General features: G+C 43.2%; 1 protein-coding gene across 1 annotated transcript in view; it reads left to right on the top strand.

Moving 5' to 3' along the window:
• Positions 1–18,697, top strand: part of BIN2 (bridging integrator 2) — a 33,981-nt gene extending 15,284 nt beyond the window's left edge. Inside the window, exons 3-12 of the mRNA XM_007452322.1 lie at positions 3,752–3,806; positions 4,104–4,198; positions 4,788–4,883; positions 6,150–6,257; positions 6,563–6,648; positions 8,069–8,144; positions 9,442–9,524; positions 13,743–14,493; positions 17,785–17,859; positions 18,668–18,697. Of these exons, the coding sequence (XP_007452384.1) occupies positions 3,752–3,806; positions 4,104–4,198; positions 4,788–4,883; positions 6,150–6,257; positions 6,563–6,648; positions 8,069–8,144; positions 9,442–9,524; positions 13,743–14,493; positions 17,785–17,859; positions 18,668–18,697 (1,455 nt within the window). The remainder of the gene's footprint in view (positions 1–3,751; positions 3,807–4,103; positions 4,199–4,787; positions 4,884–6,149; positions 6,258–6,562; positions 6,649–8,068; positions 8,145–9,441; positions 9,525–13,742; positions 14,494–17,784; positions 17,860–18,667) is intronic.
• Positions 18,698–22,148: the final 3,451 nt, after the last annotated feature.

Below are 22,148 nucleotides of genomic sequence, written 5' to 3'. Positions count from 1 at the left end.
GGCTCTCAAGCACAGGCTCAGTACTTGTGGCGCACAGGCTTAGTTGCTCCATGGCATGTGGGATCTTCCTGGATCAGGGATCGAACCCATGTCCCCTGCATTGGCAGGCGGATTCTTAACCACTGTGCCACCAGGTAGCACCTGTAGGTACACTTTTTATTAATAAATAAATAACACTTCCAAACCTCCCAGTCAGATTTCAAGGCCTTGACACTTGCCTAGGTTCTTAATCAAATTTCCATAAGTAATTTTTCTTTGAGGGCTCTGCTTGCTTCCCCCTTTTCCTTTCCTCAAAACACATATTGGGTTGATTTTTCCGTAACATCTTACGGAAAAACCCGAGCAAACTTTTTGGCCAAGTCAATGGGAAAGAATTATTTTCGTAAAGCAACATTTTAATCTCTTATTTCTGGTAGTGACAGCTGCTTCCAGTTCATTGCCTTTAAAATCACATCTCAGAATCGACCTTCATCTTTCCCTTCTGGACCTTGATTAGATCAAGAACTGTCAGCACTTGCTCAGGGTTGGTCATGCTCTTATTTTGCTGAGTGTTTGGGATTCTGAGTCCATTTTTCTCTAGCGAGTTGGGAACCCCAGGACAGGCACTTCTTCCCCATCCTCAGAACCCCAGTCTCTTAGGACGTAGCTCTGCTACCTGAGTGCTTAGGACACACTTCCAGAGTGAGTGATTCATTAACTGAGGGCTGGGACTTTGTATCAATATAAGGAATGGGAGGGCTTCCCTCGTGGCGCAGTGGTTGAGAGTCCGCCTGCCGATGCAGGGGACACGAGTCGTGCCCCGGTCTGGGAAGATCCCACATGCCGTGGAGCGGCTGGGCCCGTGAGCCATGGCCGCTGAGCCTGCGTGTCTGAAGCCTGTGCTCCACAACGGGAGAGGCCACAACAGTGAGAGGCCCACGTACCGCAAAAAAAAAAATAAAATAAGGGATGGGAAGGACTAACTCAGACTCGTTATGGTACTGCCAAGAATTTTGCAAGGACTTAGAGAGCAGAATTGATAAAAATCATAACATTTAGATCTAGAATTAACATTTAGAGCTAGTCTTACTTGGTATTTACAGATGAGGGAATTAAATCCAGAAAAGTGGAATCACTTGCTAGTTGGTAGTAGAAACAAGTTTTTGACTCCCAGACCAGTGGAAATCTAAGACTGTGAGAGTCACATCTGTCAGGAGAGAAGAAAGATGCTGGGATTATTCAGCCTGGAGACATTTCAGGTCAAAGGAATAAAATGACACAGGTGCTATCACACCACCCCACCCTCTACTACCACTACCACCACCACCTCTCTCCCTCCCTCCCTCCCTCTCTCTCTCTCTTTCTCTCTCCTCTCAAAGGAAACAGCAGGAGCAGAAAAGAAGAACTTTGACCAAAAGACTTGATTCTAAAACACGGACTGTGGTATAAATAGTACCCTTAGTTTTGAACAGTGTAGATACAACCTGTACCACCATACTGTGGTAGCCTTGATCACTGATCTGATTTTTCAGGCCATATAATATCTAGTGGGATAAAAAAAATAAGAATTTCATTTGTAGAAATTATTCAAGATCGGGCTTCCCTGGTGGCACAGTGGTTGAGAGTCTGCCTGCCGATGCAGGGGACACGGGTTCGTGCCCCGGCCCGGGAAGATCCCACGTGCCGCGGAGCAGCTGGGCCCGTGCACTGAGCCTGCGTGTCCGGAGCCTGTGCTCTGCAACAGGAGAGGAGAGGCCACAACAGTGAGAGGCCCGTGTACCGCGAAAAAAAGAAAAAGAAATTATGCAAGATCGTTTAACAGCTTTTGTTATTCAAACATGTATTTTGGAGACCAAATCTTCATGGTGAAGTAAAAAGTTGGATCCATGTTGTTTTCTTTCAAGAGAGAAATTAAAATCCTTGTTAACTTTTATAATCCCCAAAACTCTTTCAAACCGTGGTTATCACATTTTCAAAACTCTCAAAGTTATACCTACCTACCATATCCATGTCTAAAAGCTATTATGTACATTTAACATGTTAGACTGTTTAAACTTTTTTTTCTGTGAATGAAAAGCAAAGAGGAAGTGAGACATCTTTCCTGGTGAATGCTAAGTTTTTCTGAATTTTGTTAACTGACTGAATCCTTCTCTATCATGCTGTTGAAAGCACTTTCTCAAGGTCACCGGTGACCTCCAATTACCAAGTTCAGTGATTTACTGATTCTTCATGCATTCTAACCTCTCTGAAGTACCTGGTCCTTCTTCAGTCATCAGAGGATGCTGTCTTGATCCTCATTTGCTATAACACACCTTATGATCCCAGTTCTTCTCCTACCTGTTCGACAGCGCCTTAGATTCCCTTGAGGCTGTGTCTTCGTGGCCCTTAAGCCCTGGAATTCAGCCTCTTGAAAAGGACTTTTAACCTGAGGTATCAAGAGTTTGGACTGGCTCAGAGGTGAGCTCTGGAGGCAAGAAGATGGATAAAATAATGAGTCCAGTTTCCTTTGTTTACTTGACCAAGTAGACCTGGGTTTTCTGCTGCTAAAATTAAATAATAATGATTTTTCCCTCAAAGAATTGCACAGATTAAAAAATTAAAAATTTAAGTTATTAGATAGAATTTTCAGCTTTTCTCTCATAAATTTTTTATACTTTTGGTATGCTCAATAGCCTACCTATAATGAGCATAAGCAAATAAAACAAGAGAACAAGTTCACAGGTATTTTTATCATGTACTGCAAGATGGATCTTAGCTCAAATCATCTGAACTGGTGTGAGGATCACTGTCCTGGTCCATAGGCCTGGCCCTGTACGATACCCTTTATGTGGGCGGCACCTTTCAGTCCAGTCTCACGCTCCTGACATCAAGCTCCAAAATGTCAACAGCCTGGCCTCAAAATTCCTTCTCACCCAACTGGAAACTAGGGTTCACATAGAGGAAAGAGACCAGAATGGGAATGGGCTTTAGACAACACCATGAGGAACAATTGAGGAAGCCTCTGAAAAAGAGAACTCGGTGCAAGCCATGTGAAAGACATCTTCAAACCTGTGTGCAAGAGAAATTAGCCTGCTCCAAATACAGGAGGCCAACCTAAGACCAGTGGGCAGAAGTTCTAATAGAGCCATTAAAAAATGAAGTGCAAACTAATAGAACGTTGTAGATCAAGTATACTCCAATAAAAGTTAATTAAAAAAAACCTATACATTAGTCAAAATCTTCCTAGAGGTGACACAATTTAGTTTCATGATGGTGAACCTAAATTTTCCTAATACCTGCCTCTAATTAGGCCTGGTAAAGAGCGTTATTGATTAAAACATATAATACAGGAAAAAAAAAAAAATGAAGTGCATGGGAGAAGAGGAATGGCCTGTGTGAGGCTGCAGAGAAGAGGGCCTGGTGTCTATAGAAAATGATAGCAGTTTTTCTACCCAGAGAGGAAGGTGTAAGTCAGAGGATCACGTATATAATGTCACATACGACTCAAGTTCCAACAGAGGAACTATAGATTCTAGTTCACTGGAAGGGAGAACAAACAGAGGAAAGAAGACATGCCAGTGCAATGGGAGCAATTTCCCAACTTAAAATTTGCCCCAAAAGAGTTAACCAACAACTTCTTGGTAAAGAGAGTAGAGGCTAATATATAACAATTGCGAATGTTTGAAGAAATTCCAGGATTGCTTTCTGCTTTTAACGTACTTTTCAACTTTGACTTCTGGAGCATCTTTCCAAATCTATTTCCTTAGTCATCAGAGGCATTTCTCCCTTTCAGGTGGAAGGCCACAAGCTATACAAGGACCTGAAAAACTTCCTCAGTGCAGTCAAAGGTGGGTATCAGGGAGCACAGGGGGATCCAGAGGGCGTTTATGCAGCTACTAAGAGGTCTGGGGGGATGGGGAAAAAAACAACCGTACTCAGGTTTTTCATCATTTGCCTGTGCCTGACTCCTGGATCTTTGTGGGCCGAGGAAGAGTAACTTTTCCTATCCCAGCCCCATCCAGCTTCTCTGACTGATAACCCAAACCTTCTGAGTCTGTCCTTTTGGATTGGATCCACTGACTTGTCTGTCACCCATATGATTCTACCAAACTACTTTATGGTAGGACTGAGTTCTCTCCTTTCAGTGATGCATGAAAGTTCAAAGAGAGTGTCAGAAACCCTGCAGGAGATCTACAGCAGCAAGTGGGATGGTCATGAGGAGCTGAAGGCCATCGTAGCGGTAAGAGTATTCTGGGCTTTACAGCTCTTCAGCACTCACTCTACCCTCATCTCAACCTCACCCCAGCTTCTCTGTCCAAGCAAATAGGAAAACAAAGAGCCAGTTCACACTGTTCATTTGTATAGCTGTGATCACAGGTGGTAGGAAAAAGCTGTAACAGGAAAATATTATATGAAGTTAAAAACAAGTTTTCTGTAATTTGTGGATTCCTCTGTTTTTTACCCTCTTCCTCTCTTTAAGACCTTAGGAAGTTTTACCTACACAAAACCAGTTGGTTCGTTTTGAAAACCAATTTCATGCAGTCATTTGCTCCCAAACTTCCTATCCTTCAAGCTCTAGCGTCCAAGACTCTCGACCATCGGTTCCTGTTCTTAATCCCTTGAATGCATGTCCAGTCTCTTATACAGCAGTTCCTTGGGGAAGGGCTGTTTCTTCATCTGACTCTTCCCCAGAATCCAAAATGATATTCTAAAAATATCAGTGCTCCAAAAAGGAAGTTTGTTGCAGGAAGAATTTGGGTATTTCCCTGGAATGCAGTTGCTGTTGAGAAGTGGACCCCTCACCACTCCACTCTGCCTCTATCCCACAGAATAATGATCTCCTTTGGGAAGACTATGAAGAGAAACTAGCTGACCAGGCTTTGAGGACCATGGAAAACTATGTAGCCCAATTCAGCGAGATTAAGGTAATCGATTTACAGAATCAAGGATGGGTTATGGGTGGCCCATATAAGTTAGAAAACATGTTGGGTTAAAAGTATAAGCAGAGTTAGAGCCCATGGTTAGGAATGAAGTTGGATAGGTTAGGAAAAAGATTGAAAGTTGAGGGTTAGACAAGAGGTTAGGGAGGAGGGTTAGAGGTAGTGTGAAGGTTACATTTAGACTTAGATTTCAGTAAACTAGATTTGGGCTGGCTTTGGATTAGATCCAGGTCAGGGCATCCCATTTCGTTGTGAGAAACACTTGGTGGGACTATAGACGTTTATTGTAGAGAAGAGGGAACTTGGAGGAGTTATAATAATTATCTTCAAATACTTTAAAGTCTATTAGATAAAAGAGGAATTCAACCTGTTCTAAACTGTTCCAGAAAGTAGAATTAGAATTCATTAATTCATTCAACTCATATTTATTAAACATCTACTCTATTGGGCACTGTGCTTGTTTTGGATTAATACAGGAAGAAATTAAAGGAAGCCTCACTTAAATTTCTCATAGCTAAAGCTTTCCAAAAAAGAAATGAAATACACTGTGAGATAGTGAGTTCTCTATTCTCTGTTCAAGAAGGAGTGAACTACTCCTTATCTTGGATATTGTAGAGAAGCTTTGTGTATTGAATAGGAAGTTGGATTAGATGATCACCAAGATCCTTTCAAATTCTGTGGTTGAGAGAACAAGACAAAGCCATTAACATTGTTTGCCTCTCCCTGGTGTAATTTGTAGTTGGGATGAGATTGAGTGCTCATAATAATTTACTATTTGTATTATGCTTTAGGCTTTTCAAAGCCCTTTATATTCAGCATTTGATCTTTAAAATAACACTATAGGGCAGATGAGGCTACTGAGGCTCCAGAAGAGGTGTGCCTTGCCCTAGGTGACAAGGCTAATAAATGGCAGCTTTGGGAGTAAAACCCAAAACTCCTGACTTTCAATTTAGTAGGATTCTCAAGGCCATTTCTTCCAGATGCTGAACCAATTTCTAGTGGGTTCACAGGATATATTAAAATTCAGTGCAGGCTTCCAGGTGCTCTGGAGAATTGCCCTCTACTCTGTCTCCCCCTGAGAATTCCCATTCTTTCCAGATAACGAGGGAGATCCCTTTGGCACAAAACCCTGTTAGAGAGTAAAATTTGATACTAGGACAGGAATCTTGCTTCTCTGTTTGATACTCTGTTACCCACATCCTGGCCACCGAAAAGTGAGTATCAAGGCCCTCTCTCTTGACTCTGGGTTAGGAAAGAATTGCCAAACGGGGCCGGAAACTCGTGGACTATGACAGTGCCCGACACCACCTGGAGGCGGTACAGAATGCCAAGAAGAAAGATGAGGCCAAGACTGCCAAGGTAAAGAGCCTGGTAAAAACTCCCTGCCCTCCGTCTCCCCATAATGGTGGCAAGTGGCTGGGCCAAGCTGGGTTTAGGAAATGATAAATTCAGCCTACGGTGTCCTGAAGGAAATCCTGTCTCCTCTGACACTGATGCTCTAAGGATGGGCAGAGACTTGAGGCTGGGGAGGACATAGGTCTGGGGAAGGGGAGGCATAGTTCCAAGCAAGCCTTGTCCCTGAAAACATGCAGAGAACAAAGGAAGCAGCCTCTAGCTTTGGGTTCAGGAATGAGGGGAACTGTCCTGTCTCTTTTACCACCTAGGCAGAGGAAGAGTTCAACAAAGCCCAGGTTGTATTTGAAGATCTGAACCAGGAACTGCTAGAGGAGCTGCCTGTTCTTTATAATAGGTAATGATCGAGATTCAGGAAAGGGCTGGACCCTCGGGCCAGTGGAGTCCCAGGCCACCTGGCAGCCCAAACATGTCCTCATGAAAAGAGCCCTGGTCCAAGAGTGGGATGTAGCCTCAGCCCTGCTCGTAACTTGCTGTGTGATATTAGGCAAGCCACCTTTCTCTCTCGACCCTGGTTTCTTTGTCTGCAATACAGAGATAACCATCCCTGCCCTACCGGCTTTTCCGGGTTTAAAGACGAGATGCTTCTTGGATAGGAGAGATCTTGGCAAGTAAAGTGCTGTCATCATGCATACTAGGAGTATCTGGTTTTCTGCTCGAGCGTGTATTGTTTTAAACAAGTTTGGTTAGTGAACATCCGGATTCATGTAGAAGATACACCATGGAATGAGTATTTCCATTAATGAAGATGTCTTTGCTCCACAGTAGGTAAAAATGTTTTAGATGTAAATTTTCCACATTGGAAGAGGAATCTGAACAGAAGCTCTATTTGTATCCTATTTCATTTTCATTGTACGAGATATGCTTTAAGGGACTTCCTGGTGGCGCAGTGGTTAAGAATCCACCTGGCGATGCAGGGTACACGGGTTCAAGCCCTGGTCCGGGAAGATCCCACGTGCAGTTAAGCCCGTGTGCCACAGCTACTGAAGCCCACGCGCCCTGCAGCCTGTGCTCCACAACAAGAGAAACCACCGCAATGAGAAGCCTGTGCACCACAACGAAGAGTAGCTCCCACTCGCTGCAACTAGAGAAAGCCCACGCACAGCAACGAGGACCCAATGCATCCAAAAAAAAAAAAGATATGCTTTAATGCAGTTGTAGTCAGAGTATTTTATATTGTCACTTTATATTAGTCTATGAATGAGGGAGCCTTTTTAATGAGTACATGTATTCTAAAACATTAATTATGTGATTCCTAATTTAAACAGAATTGAAATTTAATAGTTTCTTTAAATGTAAACTTCCCCAATTCATTTACAGTAGAATTCCATTAATGTACATACAGCTTCATAGAAGTCCAAGTATTGTATACTGAGAAAGAATACTTACTATAATAATTATAATTGTATGGCCTTATATTTATACGGCACTTTAAAAATTCTTCAAAGCACTTTCATATCTACTTCAGAACCTAAAGAGCCTGAATCAGATATCTAACTTCTTTCATAGAGATCTGTTGTACTTTGGTGTCAGCCTAGGCTGGTCGTGTCTCCTCTGGCCTTCCCACTCCTGAGAGTCAAGTGTACCCCTGGCCTGGTTCTGACGGATCCAGATCCCAGAACGTCCTGAGCCTAGGCCGTGGGGTGCTTTTCTGTGCGGAGCCGGCGGTGGCTTTGGCTTACGCTCCTACCTTGTACTTCAAAGACTTCCTTTACCAACACTTACCTTTACGTGTTTGTTGTTTTGCCTCTTGATAGTCGTATTGGCTGTTATGTGACCATCTTCCAAAACATTTCCAACTTGAGAGACGTCTTCTACAGGGAAATGAGCAAGGTGAGAAACATCCGGCCAATTTAGACATCTAGGAGGGTTTTTCTAATAAATATGAAGGTCACTCTAATTTACATAACCTCATTAGATATCCATATTGACATCACAAATTTTTACTTCTTTCTCATGATGAAATAATAGCACTTGATGGACTGTGTTGAACTGTATTAAAGCACATCTTTAACTTAAAAAGGATGAATTGTATATTTTAAATGTGAATTATATCTCAATAAAGATGTTAAAAAATACATAGTATAAAAAGCTGAAAGGTCCTATAAGGAGAAGTGGATAAATCTTCATAGGAGATTTTAGCAAAGGGGAACCAAATTACTGACAAACTAACAGAGTGAGGTAAGAGCTAGAAACCTAAATGATCAATAATTATATGGGAAAAAACCCACAAATATAAATAACAAAAAACGCAGAATGAAGTGGTGATAGTGGACGTTCTTGTCTTGTTTCCAGTTTCAGGGGAAATTTTTCAGTGTTTCGTTTCTAGGTATGATGTTTGCTTTAGGATCTTTGTAAATAACCCTTCTAAGTTAACAGAAATTCTTCCCTATTTCTAGTGTACTGAGTTTTTGTTTGTTTTGAATACACTGAAGAAAATGAAAAAAAAAAAGCAACACATGTTTATATAATGTCAGAGGGCCCTCTCCATCTCCATTAACAACTGAATAGTGGCATCTAAATGGGCTTCAGATGCATAAAAGAGATTAGACTTATGGAAGGAACAGCTGAAGTGGGGAACCAAGTTCAATCTCCATCTTCTGTTTCTGGGGAGCAGAGAGGGCAGTGTTTAGGCACAGGTCAGTCTCTCAGGTAGTTCGTCTTGAATAGGGCCAATCCTATTCAATGACGGGCAGCCACAGAGCATGACCTCACGGGGTCACTTCTAGTCCCGCGATTCCAAGACTCTTTGCTGTTAAAATATTAATTATATTCACATCCACATCCACACACGTTCCTCTCCACAGTTTCTTTGGCTAAATTATGATTTGCCTAGTTAATATTACAATGAGTTTTCATTCCCTGGATCACCTGAGAGACACTAGAACCTCAAATCAACATCAAATACCAGGGACACAGCCTTGAGAGAGCTGCCAGTCTGATGGAAGAGGCAGAACTTTAGACATAGTAAAGGAAGAAGGGGTGGTGGGACAGGACCCTGGACACTAGTGCGAAAGGGATAAGGAATTTTATCATTAAGGGTAGGAAGGTTTTATTTTGGGGAGAGAAGGGATATGCCAGTCTCAGGTTCCCACATGGCTAGCATCTCCTTCTCTCTTGCTTACTCCAGCTGAACCACAATCTGTACGAGGTGATGAGCAAACTGGAGAAGCAACATTCCGACAAAGTCTTTGTGGTGAAGGGACTCTCAAGGTGAGCCACTTCTGACAATCATTTCTGCTTGGTTTGTCCTGTGTGTGGACACATTCAACACTCTCACCTCCAATCCCAAATCCTGACCTTTCCTTTCTGTTCATGTACATAATATCGTTTTTTGTTGGTGCTACACCCCTATATAAAGTATTTTTACGAAATATTTTAGTGGTAACTAAACGTATAAAGAATAATGCAACAAAGAGTCATATACCCACCACCAAATTTAAGAAATCAACTATTGGGACTTCCCTGGCGGTCCAGTGGTTAAGACTCTGCACTCCCAATGCAGGGGGCATGGGTTCGATCCCTGGTCGGAGAACTAAGATCCTGTATGCTGCGTGGTACAGCCAAAAAAAAAGAAAGAAAAGAAATCAACTATTATATATATATAATTAAATCTCCCAGTGTCCCTTCCCCACTCACTTTCTCTTCCTGTCCCCCACCAAGTGGAACCACTATCTTAAATTTAGTATTTATTATTACCATGCATGTCTTTTTACTTTTATTATATACATATATATGCACACATAGAAAATATTATTTTGCATGGTTTAAAAATTTATTTAAATAGAATTATACTGTATGTATTCTTTTGCAACTACTTTTGTTTTCTTAGTGTTGTTTGTGAGATAACTTATCCTTGTTGCTACATGTTGCCAGCTCTGATCTTTCATTTTCATAATTGTTATGGATGCTGTTGTATGGCTAGTTCACAGTTTATTTCTCTGAACTGCTAGTGGACATTTGGGTTGTCTTATAGTTTTATGCTGTTACAAATAACGGTGCGGTGAACGCGTTTCACATTTCTCCTTGTGAATATTATCAAGAGTTTCTTTAGAAAAAAAAAAAAGTGTTTCTTTAGGATGCATACTGGGAGTCGAATTGCTGAGTCATAGGGTCTGTGCATTTGGGTTTCTTCAGCCTTACTAGATACTACCATTGCCAGATTGCTCTCCAGAGTGATTGTTCCAATTTACAACTCACCGGAAGTGAATAAAAGCCCTCATTGCTCCATATTCTTGCTACATGCGACATTGTCAGACTTCTTAATTTTTCTAAGGTAATGGGTATGAAATGGAATTTTTGCAGTTTTAATTACGTCTCCACATGGCTGGTTAGCTTGAACATCTTTTCGTGTTATTGGTCTTTTAAGGTTCCTTTTGTGTGACTTTCATGTTTATCCTTCACATTTTTCATTTGGATTGTTTACCCTTTTTAAAAAACTGATTTACATGAGATGGGGTTTTTTCTATATTCTGGATATTAATCCTTTAATGATATGTACTGCAAATATCTTTCCTTTCTTTTTTTTTTTAATATTTATTTATTTCAGCTGCTCCGGGTCTTAGTTGCGGCATGTGGGATCTTCGTTGCGGCATGAGGGCTCTTAGTTGCGGCATGCGAGCTCCTAGTTGCGGCATGCGGGCTCTTAGTGGCAGCATGCGGACTTCTTAGTTGTGGCATGCATGTGGGATCTAATACCCCAACCAGGGATCGAACCCGAATCGAACTGGGAGCGTGGAGTCCTACCCACTGGACCACCAGGGAAATCCCACAAATATCTTTTCTTAACCTGTTATGGCTTGCTTTTCTGTGTGTGTGTATGTGGTGTGTCTGTTGCCTTCATGCATTCCTTATGCTGGTAAATGTAAGCAATTCACTGGTCCCTCAGAATGTGATCATTTTCTTAATCTGATGCCTTTAAGAAGTTTTATTAAGTTCCTTCTATACACAAGGTTTTATGCTGAGAGTTAGGCATCTAAGGACATAGGTGACTTGTCTTTCTCCTGAAGTAATTTACAAAAGTTGGAAGGGGGACTTCCCTGGTGGTGCAGTGGTTAAGAATCCGCCTGCCAATGCAGGGGACACGGGTTCGATCCCAGGTCCAGGAACTTCCCACGTGCCATGGAGCAACTAAGCCTACGAGCCACAACTACTGAAGCCCACATGCTGCAACTACTGAAGCCCATGCGCCTAGAGCCCGTGCTCTGCAGCCAGAGAAGCCACCGCATTGAGAAGCCCGTGCACCGCAATGAAGAGTGGCCCCCACTTGCCGCAGCTAGAGAAAGCCTGTGCTCAGCAACAAAGACCCAACGCAGCCAAAAATATATAAATAAATTTTAAAAAAAAGTTGGAAGGACATAAAATGTGCCTAAGGAAACAAGGAACAATATAAGATTGCACATACTAAGGGCCTGAGGAAACCAGTAGGAATTCAAAGAGTTAAGTAATTGCAGTGTGCAGATAGACGGTCAGGGAAGGCTTTGAGGAGGTGGTGAAACTGAGCTTGAGGTTTGCAGGAAGAATGGGTCTCAGTTTGTTGTTTCTATTCCTCATTTAGCAGTTAGTTACAGACTGTTAAAAAGAATCACTAACAGGCCAATATAGACTTCCCTTTTACTCCAAAAACTCTTTTTCTCCTCTTCCCCGCATTGAAAACCAGAGTTCTCTCTAAGTGTCCATTCATATGAAACTTACCATCATTTACACCAAGATGTCCCAGAACCTTTTAGGGAAATCTGGTCTTTTCTTGCTATATCCTGGGCCTTCTAAACCTGCTGACCCATAGAATGCTAGTGCTAGAAAGAACCTTATGTCACTTAGCTTATCTTATGTCAGAAACTCCCACAGGGCTGGAACTAAGTTTTTCTCTTTCTCTTCCTATCACCGTCCCCCATTCTTGAACCCAGGACACAGCACATAGTTGGTACACGTCAAGTAAATATTTGTGAGTTGCTGAATCAGTTAGTGGATGGTACATGGGAGGCCCTTAAGGAGGTGAGTAGGAGTCAAGCTGCTGTTGCTGAAGAAGCACTCAGCACAGTATCCAGCATATACTCCATAAATGTTATAGTCAGTTTTCATTGTTCGTGGTAGTTGTTTTTTGTTTTGTTTTGTTTTAGTTTTTTTTGCGGTACGTGGGCCTCTCACTGTTGTGGCCTCTCCCGTTGCGGAGCACAGGCTCCGGACGCGCAGACTCAGCGGCCACGGCTCACGGGCCCAGGCGCTCTGCGGCATGTGGGATCTTCCCGGACCGGGGCACGAACCCGCGTCCCCTGCATCAGCAGGCGGACTCTCAACCACTGTGCCACCAGGGAAGCCCCGTCCGTGGTAGTTTTGTTCTAAGTCACCATGAGCACTGAATTAGTGAATACTGAACCATTGCTCATAGGGGAAACACGGGGTTAGTTTCCTGTGAGCCCCTGGTCCTAACATTGTCATCAGTCGATCAATACATAACCTTTCTTGTGTGTGTTTTTGTTTAAATACACCTCATTTTTTATTTATTTATTTTTTTGTGGTGGGCGGGCCTCTCACTGTTGTGGCCTCTCCCATTGTGGAGCACAGGCTCCGGACGCGCAGGCTCAGCGGCCATGGCTCACAGGTCCAGCCGCTCCACAGCATGTGGGATCTTCCCGGACCAGGGCACGAACCCGTGTCCCCTGCATTGGCAGGCGGACTCTCAACCACTGCGCCACCAGGGAAGCCCTAAATACACCTCATTTAATACATATTGTTGATTCATTCTTATTGAACTCACAGCCACCAGCACTATGCCTGAATGAAGCTTATCTAATATGTATTTTCTCTGTAAGGCACATCACAGACTTTCTGCTCTCAGACAGCACTTTAGCACTATACTTGGAGGCCATTTTAAACAGCAAAATCACCAACAAAAAGCACAACAAAAAACTTGGCAAACAGGACATATTTACAGTAAGAGAGCTAAAACAGGAAGGCAGAGGCTTGCCTTGTTAGACCTCAGCTGGGAAAGTACTGGTCAGTCACTCATTCTTCACAGCTGGCACATGTCTGTGAATGACCGCAAAAGAATGATGAGTGTTGATTTTGAGGTTATAAATAAATTTCAGGGGGTAGGTGCATTTGCAAATACAGAATCCATGAGGATCAACTGTATATCATTCGTGAATCTTTCCCCCAAAATACTTTGTTAATATAATGCTGTTTTTTTCCAGTTTCTTTTTCTTTATATATTTTTAGATAATTAAGATCGTGATATGGATAAAATTTTATAGCCTTTTTCCAATTCACTTTATGATATAAGCATTACTGCAAATTATACAGACTTTCTAATACCATTTTAAATTGCTTTATTCTGTTTTATTATTATGTGAATGTATCATTATTTATTTGGGGATTTAGGTTACTTCCAGTTTTTAGCTCTTCTGAATCTAAATGCCCTTCCTTTTTTAGCAGCAGCAGACGCTCTCTAGTCATCTCTCCCCCAGTTCGAACATCTACAGTCTCCAGCCCTCTTACGTCACCTACCAGTCCCTCTGCACTTTCCTTGAAGAGTGAGAAGGACTCCACCTCAGCAAGTGAGGAAGAGCTGGCATCTGATCCAGCCCAGGGAGAAGACAACTCCGAGATTAAAAAAGAGCCCTTAACAGACAAGGAAATAGAGGAGGAGGCTGAAGCAAGCTCCTCTGAGGAGGAAGAGCCTCTGCTAGCTTTCAACGGCCCCTCCCAGGCCCAGCCCTCACCCACCGTTGAGGGTGGAGAGTCCCAGGAGGAAATTCTCCCTTGCTCCCCAGCTCCATCACCAGGCAGAGCTCTGATCCCTTCAGAGCAGGCCGCACCTTTCCCAGAAGTAGTCCTCCGAACCCGCACCTCAAGCGAAGGATCTGAACAGCCAAAGAGAGCCTCTATGCAGAGGGCCTCAGCACCGCCTGGTAGGCCTCCTCCACCCAGAGCCACTCCCAGCCCCAGGTCCTCCTTAGGGAACATGCCCTCCAGCCCTACAGCCTCTGAACCGAGTTCACCAACCAACCCTAGGGCCTCCTTGGGGGCTGAGACTCCAAGTCCTAGGGCCTCCTTAGAGGCCTCTCCTGATCCACAGCCACCAGAGAAGCCAGCAAGAACTCCTGAGGTCGGAGAAAAGGAAAACACCGATAATCTGAACCCAGAAGAACTTTGTACTGCCCCAACCTTGATGATCTGTCAGGTGAGAATGGATCTGGCTGAGTCTTTATTCCCTTTTATAACCTCCATGTAGATTATTTTTACTACGGTCAGGTTGCCCCACAGTAGATGAGACTTTATGTCATTATATTACAGTTTCAAGGATACTCTTGGACACCTTTTTTGGTTCTGGGGATTGCACATCTTCATAGCAACTAACTTAGTGACCTGTACTCCCAGGGTAATTGACTTCTGCAAAGGGCTTATCTCTAATATAAGAAGAGTCTTACTGATTTCTTTCTTTTGCTCCAAGTTCTGGGAGTTCCCAACTGGATCCTGATCTTTCCTTTTTTTAATGTGGGAGAGGGAGGACGGTCTCACTTCACTTTGTCATACTTGTGATTATGGTGAATAGACCCCAAGCAAAATGGCATCAGCAAATTTCCAAGGTATATCTTCTTTGATGAGAGAAGGCTAGAAGAAGGAACTCACAAAGGGAAGGTATAGCAAAAGGGATGGTCTTTTGAAAGGTGAAAATATGGATGAGAAAAGGATTCTGTTAAAATAGAGACACAGACCCTCTGGAGAGCAACCAATTCCGTGAAGGATCTGGAAATCAAGTCATATTCTATTCAAATTACATGGAAGTCTGTCATATAGAGGAGAGATCTGACTTGTTCTATAAGACTCCTGAGGACAGAAAAAGGCCCTGCGTGTAAAGTGTTTTTGTTTTTTTACGTACGTTTTGGATCAATGTAAGAGGAACTTTCAGCAATTAGCTCTAAGAAGTGGCATGGGAAAACTTTTTTTTTTAATACAGAGGAAAGGGGGCACACGGGACATCCAAAAAGCAAAATGGGCTGGGCCACCTTGAAAACTAGTTCCCGTTCCTTGATGTTAAAAGTTAAGGCTGTGTGGTTCCCTGTCAGGTGCACTGTAGAGAGGATTTGGGGCAACATCTGACTAGGTGGCACTCAGATTCATTCATTCATTCCACAATCACTCATTAAACCCCTACTATGTGCCAGGCACTGTTCTAGGAAGTGGGCTATTACAGTGAACAAAACACAAAATTCTCTGCCTTCCAGCTGCTTACATTCTAGTGGACGGGGAGAGAGACAAGAAACAGAATAAGTAAGTAAAATTACAGTTTAGTGGTGATATGACTTAGGGAGAAAAATTAAGCAGGGTGAGGCATAGGGAGTGGGGGCTGAATTGCAGCTTTAAACAGAGCGGTCAGAGAAGGTGACATCTGGGCAATGAAGGAGGCCAGGGCATGAGCCATGTGGATATCTGGGAGTGTGAGATGTCTGGTTACCCCTCAGATCATACCACCCTACTACTGAATATGCCTACCTGAAGGTTGACCAGGCTATCTTGGGAGCCTCCTGCTGTCTGAGAGGAACTAACATGGACAGAGGGAACAGGGTGTGATGTCTGGCAAGGCAAGGAAGGTAGAAGACAAGAGGACAATAGACTTATCTCAGTTGACTCCCCTGAGATACTAAAATCTGAGTCATCAACAGTATTATGCCCTCAGTCTTGACTCATGTGAGGTACTGAAGGTCCTAACAGAGCATAATGTATAACCTTCCCTTGGCTGGTTTCCTGTCTGAGGTAGCTACACTGAGTGAGAGAGATGCAGGGCATGTGGATAGTGAATAAGCCCAAGATAAATGTGGGATTTTGTGTAGATGAAGAGTATAGCCACTTCTCCACTGAAAAGAGCAACTCAACTCTATGGAAGATCCAAAATTAATGTAAATTTGACTTTGTAATATATGACTTTAGTATAGAGACAACAATAGAATGACCTGTTTGGCTCAGGTGAATAATAAAACAAGTTTGCATTCTTGGAGTAATTTTACTGAAGGGATTATGGTGACCAAGATGCTGTCTATTTGGAGGAACAGGCTAGTAACACTGTTCTTGGAAATGAGGTACAGGACACAACTTCCTTCCCCTGAGGTTACCTTGGAAATGAGGTACAGGACACAACTTGGAAATGAGGTACAGGACACAACTTCCTTCCCCTGAGGTTACCTCCTTATTTTATTTTTTTTTGCGGTACGCGGGCCTCTCACGGTCGTGGCCTCTCCCGTAGCGGAGCACAGGCACTGGACGCGCAGGCTCGGCGGCCATGGCTTACGGGAGCAGCTGCTCCGCAGCACGTGGGATCCTCCCGGACCAGGGCACGAACCCATGTCCCCTGCATCGGCAGGTGGACTCTCAACCACTGCGCCACCAGGGAAACCCTACCTCCTTATATTTGAGATTTATTCCCAGCCTCTCCTGTGGGATTGCGTCGGTCATTGGCTAAGGAGACATATTTTTCCTATGGAATTAAGCAACAGAGCATCTTAGATCCTAGTGTATCAGTATTATCAATCTTCTGAAGCCTGTGTCCTATAAGATTTGTTCATCTCCCTCACAGATGCATCATAAATCATATTTTCTCTCACGCAGAATTATGGACATACCACATATAAAAACAGGTAAATAAAAAGATAACTGACAAAAAAATGTTGGGGCTTCCCTGTTCTGTTCTGTCAGCATTTGACTCACCTGAGAGAAAATGAAGATTTTGATAACTTTCTTGGAGGTATTAATAGTATTACCTTTGAGGTAGTTCATGGCCTAGAATCAGCAGAGGGAGTATGAAGAAGGAAACTTTCCTGGAAGGAGAAATCACAGAGTTTCAAGTAGCTGTCATACTGTTAGAAATCGGTTCTACTTTAAAAGGGTGAATTTTATAGTGTGTTAATTTATTTTTTTTAAAAGTTCATTCTAAACCTTAGAGTGCCAAGGTCCTCCCCTGGCTTAGTAGTTACTAGACACGGCTTTTTCCACACCTTGGGCTCCCATCTCAGAACCTAGACCTTTTTCCAAGGAAACCATCCTACCACTTGCCTCTCCTAACTGCTGTGGGTTAGGATCATCTAAGTATGAGAACTGCTGTGCATTCTTGAGGAGGATTAGCCTAAAAGTGATAGGTAGTGGTTTTAAGACCTGTATTTATACGCTTACAGAGTCTCACCTAGCTATACGTATAGACGCCATGTCACACAAATCATGGAAACAACTCTGGAATCTGAAGACCTGGCTTCCTGTCCCAGCAAGTCATTTTTCACCCTTCAAATCTTGGTTTACTGATATGAGGGAGGATGGCAGTAAAGCCTTCCCTATTGCTTTCAGGCTGTAGTGAAACAACATTGTATGATTGCCCTTAGTATTATCTATGACCCTTATGAAGTATAAGGCACAAATGACCCTTCTAAGCTGAGAGGCTGGGAGGTTGAGACACATCTCACTGGCAGAACTCTTCTTTTTGTAGAACCAAGGTCTTCAGCTTCATGTCTCTGGGGTTCCAGAAGAGAGCAGCGTCATAGCACCCGAGCCTCAAGAAGAGGTAAGGAGTCCAGATATGCAGACAACAGGAGGGGTGGTGAGACTGGGATTGCAGATGGACAGAGGCTTGGCTACAGGCTGGCATCCTTGCTGTGGGCTGTGAGGGGAACCCAGCAGTGAACAGTATCCTTAGGGAAAAGTCAAGCAGGTGGGAGCCAGAGGAACCAAGAGTGACCACATTTTGTGGTTCCTTTGTGCCCATTTCCCAACTGGCTTTGAACCTCCTGACCTCTTCCCATAGCCCTATCTCCTAAGAATTTATTTAGTTATACCTGAACTTACTTCAAAAAGGAGTTAAGAGCTACAGAAGGCATACAAAAAGTAAATACATACAGGCACCCACATGAAATGTAGTAAAGTAACTCAGAAGTGTATTAGTGAGAGTGACATAAAATGGAGCCATGAACTAGGCAAGTACAAATGTGCATTCTATAAAATAGACTTACTAAGGATGGACCACAAAATTGGTTCCAGACTAACATCCAAGAAGAAGAGGAAAAACCTGATGAGTTCACACAATTTATGATGTCCATTCCTTAGGAGAACAACTCCTGCTACTAAGATGAAAAAGAAATCTCTTCTGCAAATCCTCGTAAAGGGATGGTGAATGACATAATGAACAGTATCTGCAACAAGTCTTTACAATAATCCTAACAGCCAGTTTCACATTGCCCCCACCTCCATACAGGCCAGTGCATTACATGAAATATAATTCAGGACAAGAAAATGGAGTTTTCACACACACACCCTTATTAATTGGTTAGTGGGAGGGCAGGTTAGCATCTAATGCAATCATGTTTCCTTTCTAGGTGTCTACCATTCAAAATGCACAACTCTGAAGAGGAACTGCCAAGACCTCCCCACACATACCTCCCCAGAAAGGCCCCTCAGCTAGAGGATATAAGTCAGAGGGACTTAAGATCCAGCATTCATTTCTGGTTTCTCAAACTATGAAAGCTGGCGGTCTCTAAAGACCTAGCATTAATGGAAGCTGAGGAGCAGACTTAGGGGAGGGAGGGAGGCAGTCTTGGGAGAAGAGACTGTTAGACTTGGAATATTTAACTCAGGTTTTAGCATTGTTAGAATAATAAGACTTTATATACTAATGAAGTGGGGCTAAAATGACTATAAAAAGCAAAAGCATCTGTAGACATAGACATTTGTCCACCCACAGGCATATAACCACGCATACTCAGAGAATAGTGAACAGATCTTTGAGTTACCACTCATTTTGCAAGACTTAAAACCAAAAGAACATATTTTCAGATTGTTAAAGTATTATTCTGATGATTTATGGATTTTTTGTTTGACACAGGAAGTTGTTCCAGCCCAGGAAACTATTCTTCACTTAGGCAAGGTTATTGACTCTACCCCAGGTTCAGAAAGCTTCAGTCACATCCCTGACCCCCGGCTCACCCTACCTCCTGGCTAGAACTCTTTGATGATGCCAGGGGCCACAGGCTCCTCTCCTCAATCTAGATGCTTTATTGCCTGACCCCGCCCTCGCCCTTTGGTTAATACGCAGATATTCTTGGAAAGGGTTTATATTTTAGAGCTGTATCTAGGCCTACAGTTTGGTACTTGGTATAAATAAGGATCTGAGCAGGATGGAAGAAGAAAGAGAACTCCAAGTGAAGGGAAAGGATACATGGTGTAGATACAAAGTATAATGGAAAGGGTATGGAAGTTGGAGTCAGAAGTCTTGGATTCAAGTCCTATCATGCGCTTCTGTGAAAACATTAAAAACTAACTTTTGAAGTCCTGCCACCCTGATAAACATGCACACATATGCAAGCACTCACTCATCCATCTTTGCTTTTGTTTCTGGGGGTGATGGATGATGTCACTGTTCATTCAGTCATTCAGCAAGAATTTATTGAGTACTCTGTCAAGCACTGTACTAGGTACTAGAGAAATAATGACGAGGAAAAAAAGTAAACGTTATAGAGACAGAATACTGAGCAGGGAGCAGACAGGCAGGATTTAGCAATGAGTGAGAGGAGGCGTGATGAAGACTGAAGTTTTTTTTTTTTTGCGGTACGCGGGCCTCTCACTGTTGTGGCCTCTCCTGTTGCGGAGCACAGGCTCTGGACGCGCAGGCTCAGCGGCCACGGCTCACGGGCCCAGCCGCTCCGCGGCATGTGGGATCCTCCCAGACCGGGGCATGAACCCATGTCCCCTGCATCTGCAGGCGGACCCTCAACCACTGCGCCACCAGGGAAGCCCAAGACTGAAGTTTTAAGGAATTATTCTAGGTTAGGCGTGAGAGACTAGAATTTGGTGGTGCCATTTCCTGAAGTGGTGACTATAGGAGGAAGGGCATTATATGTGAGTTTTCTCGTTGCAAGCAACAAACTGACACAGTTAAGCACTAAAAGATACGTTGGAAGGATATTACGCAGCTCATAGAACTGAAAACCAGGCTGCAGAAAGAACCCTGGGATGTCTGTAGCAGGAACGTGTGGACTGCCCCTCCAGGCAGCTGTCATTGGAAGACTCAGCTTCAGCTGCCTCCTGCCACTGTGTCCTTTCCAGATGCAGATTCCCTGGAGAAAGAATCTGACTGGCCCAGTTTGGGGGGAGGCATATTAGCGTCTACAGTGACAGGAAGACCAGTGGTGGTGGTGATACGGGGTGGGAGTAGGGAGGGGGGGTTACGAAGAAACGCAAGGAAGCTTTTGGGGTGATAGAAATGTTCCTAATTTTAATTATGGTGATAATTTAATGTGTATATACGTGTCAAAACTGATCAATTTGTACCCTTTATGGACAGTTTATTGGGTGTCCCATACAAAAATTGATACAAAGAGCTTGAGAACTTGCATGACTTTTCAGTAGACATGTCCCTTAGGGAGCTGGTAAGGCATATTTGTATTTAGGAGTCATTTTTCTAAGATCTAATCCTGTTCCTCTTCCATTTAAAAACTTTCAAAGGATCTCTACTGCTGTAATGGAGAGGAGGTTGCATATCCCCCTATAAAAGCCCCACTGCCTGTATTTTAATTCCTCTCCTAGAAGGAAGGCATCCCACTCCCGTGGCACTCAGTTACTGTTGGCAGTGATACTCAGAGCTAATGGAAGCGTCGGGGATATGCTAGGGATATAGGCTCCTGGCTGTCCAAGGTCCTCCAGGACCTGCTTAGAATACCCCTCCCAAGGCAAAACCCAGTTCGAGCCTCTTCTTTACCAGGCTTTCCCTGGCCCTCATCTCCTAGGAAACTGATCCTCTTTGGAGAGTGTGCCAGAGAGTACTGGGGACTTATGGTCTGGTGGTGCTGAGATAAGCACTCAAGGTAACTGCTACAAAAGAGGCACAAATGAAGTGGAAAATTGGACTAAACTGTGAGACTGACACTTCATTTGCATATGGCCCTACTGGAGGCTCCAGGAAGATAGGGAAAAGGGCCAGTAAGCTGGGCATGAGTAATAATTTTGCTTATCTAGGGTAGATAGTCCCAGCCAGGGACCAAATTGTTTACTCTAACTTACAAAATAGTAAAGTTGTGGTTGGTCCAATGGTAGTGCATTAACGGAACTTAATTAGACTAGGACTTAGAAGTCGGCCATCCTGGCAGCAGTGCAAGACCGGGCTGAAAGATGATAAAATTGGGCAGAGATGAATATCTCTTAATCCCCTGCCCTGAGGCCCCTGGAGGTGTGTTAACACAAGGATGGCTGTTCTAGTTTCTGAAGTTTAGCATTTAATCCTTGGAGAACACTGGTAGCTCACCACCACTTGAGGCTTCATTCATCATCTCTCTGTATGCATCCCTATCTAGAATTAATTGCAAGAACATCACCCAGTCCCTGCCTTCCAGCAATGTGAAGGACAATACTGACAGACTAGATAAGATATCCAGAGAGTACTAGGAACAGCGCACATCCAGGATATATGGGACACCCCAAAGAGCAGAGTACATGCTGCTTACAGTATTGCTTATTTTATGCTAAATTGGGTGCTGAGCATGTGCATATTGGATCCTGTTTTTCTGCATGTTTACACTTTCAAAATGAATAGCGTGTGCTTACAGGGTTAAAATCATGTACCAGCAAAACTTTTAAGGTTACATTTTAAACAAAAAAGATGCTTGTGAGAGACGATTAGCCATCAAATTAAATTGTAAAAGTAACAGCAAATCAGTATTCAGTTGGGCTGGATGGCCTATGAGAGTCTGTGGTTCTTAACAATCTTCAGACATAAAGGAATATGCCATGCCGGAGACTGACCCAGATAACAAGAAAAATCTCAACTTTTCTTGGAATTCATGGTCAGCTTGTCAGTAAATGCAA

This window comes from Lipotes vexillifer, unplaced genomic scaffold (genome assembly GCF_000442215.2).
Source record: "Lipotes vexillifer unplaced genomic scaffold, Lipotes_vexillifer_v1.1 scaffold422, whole genome shotgun sequence".
Taxonomy (NCBI): Eukaryota; Metazoa; Chordata; class Mammalia; order Artiodactyla; family Lipotidae; genus Lipotes; species Lipotes vexillifer.
This window is presented reverse-complemented; position numbering and strand designations above follow the sequence as displayed.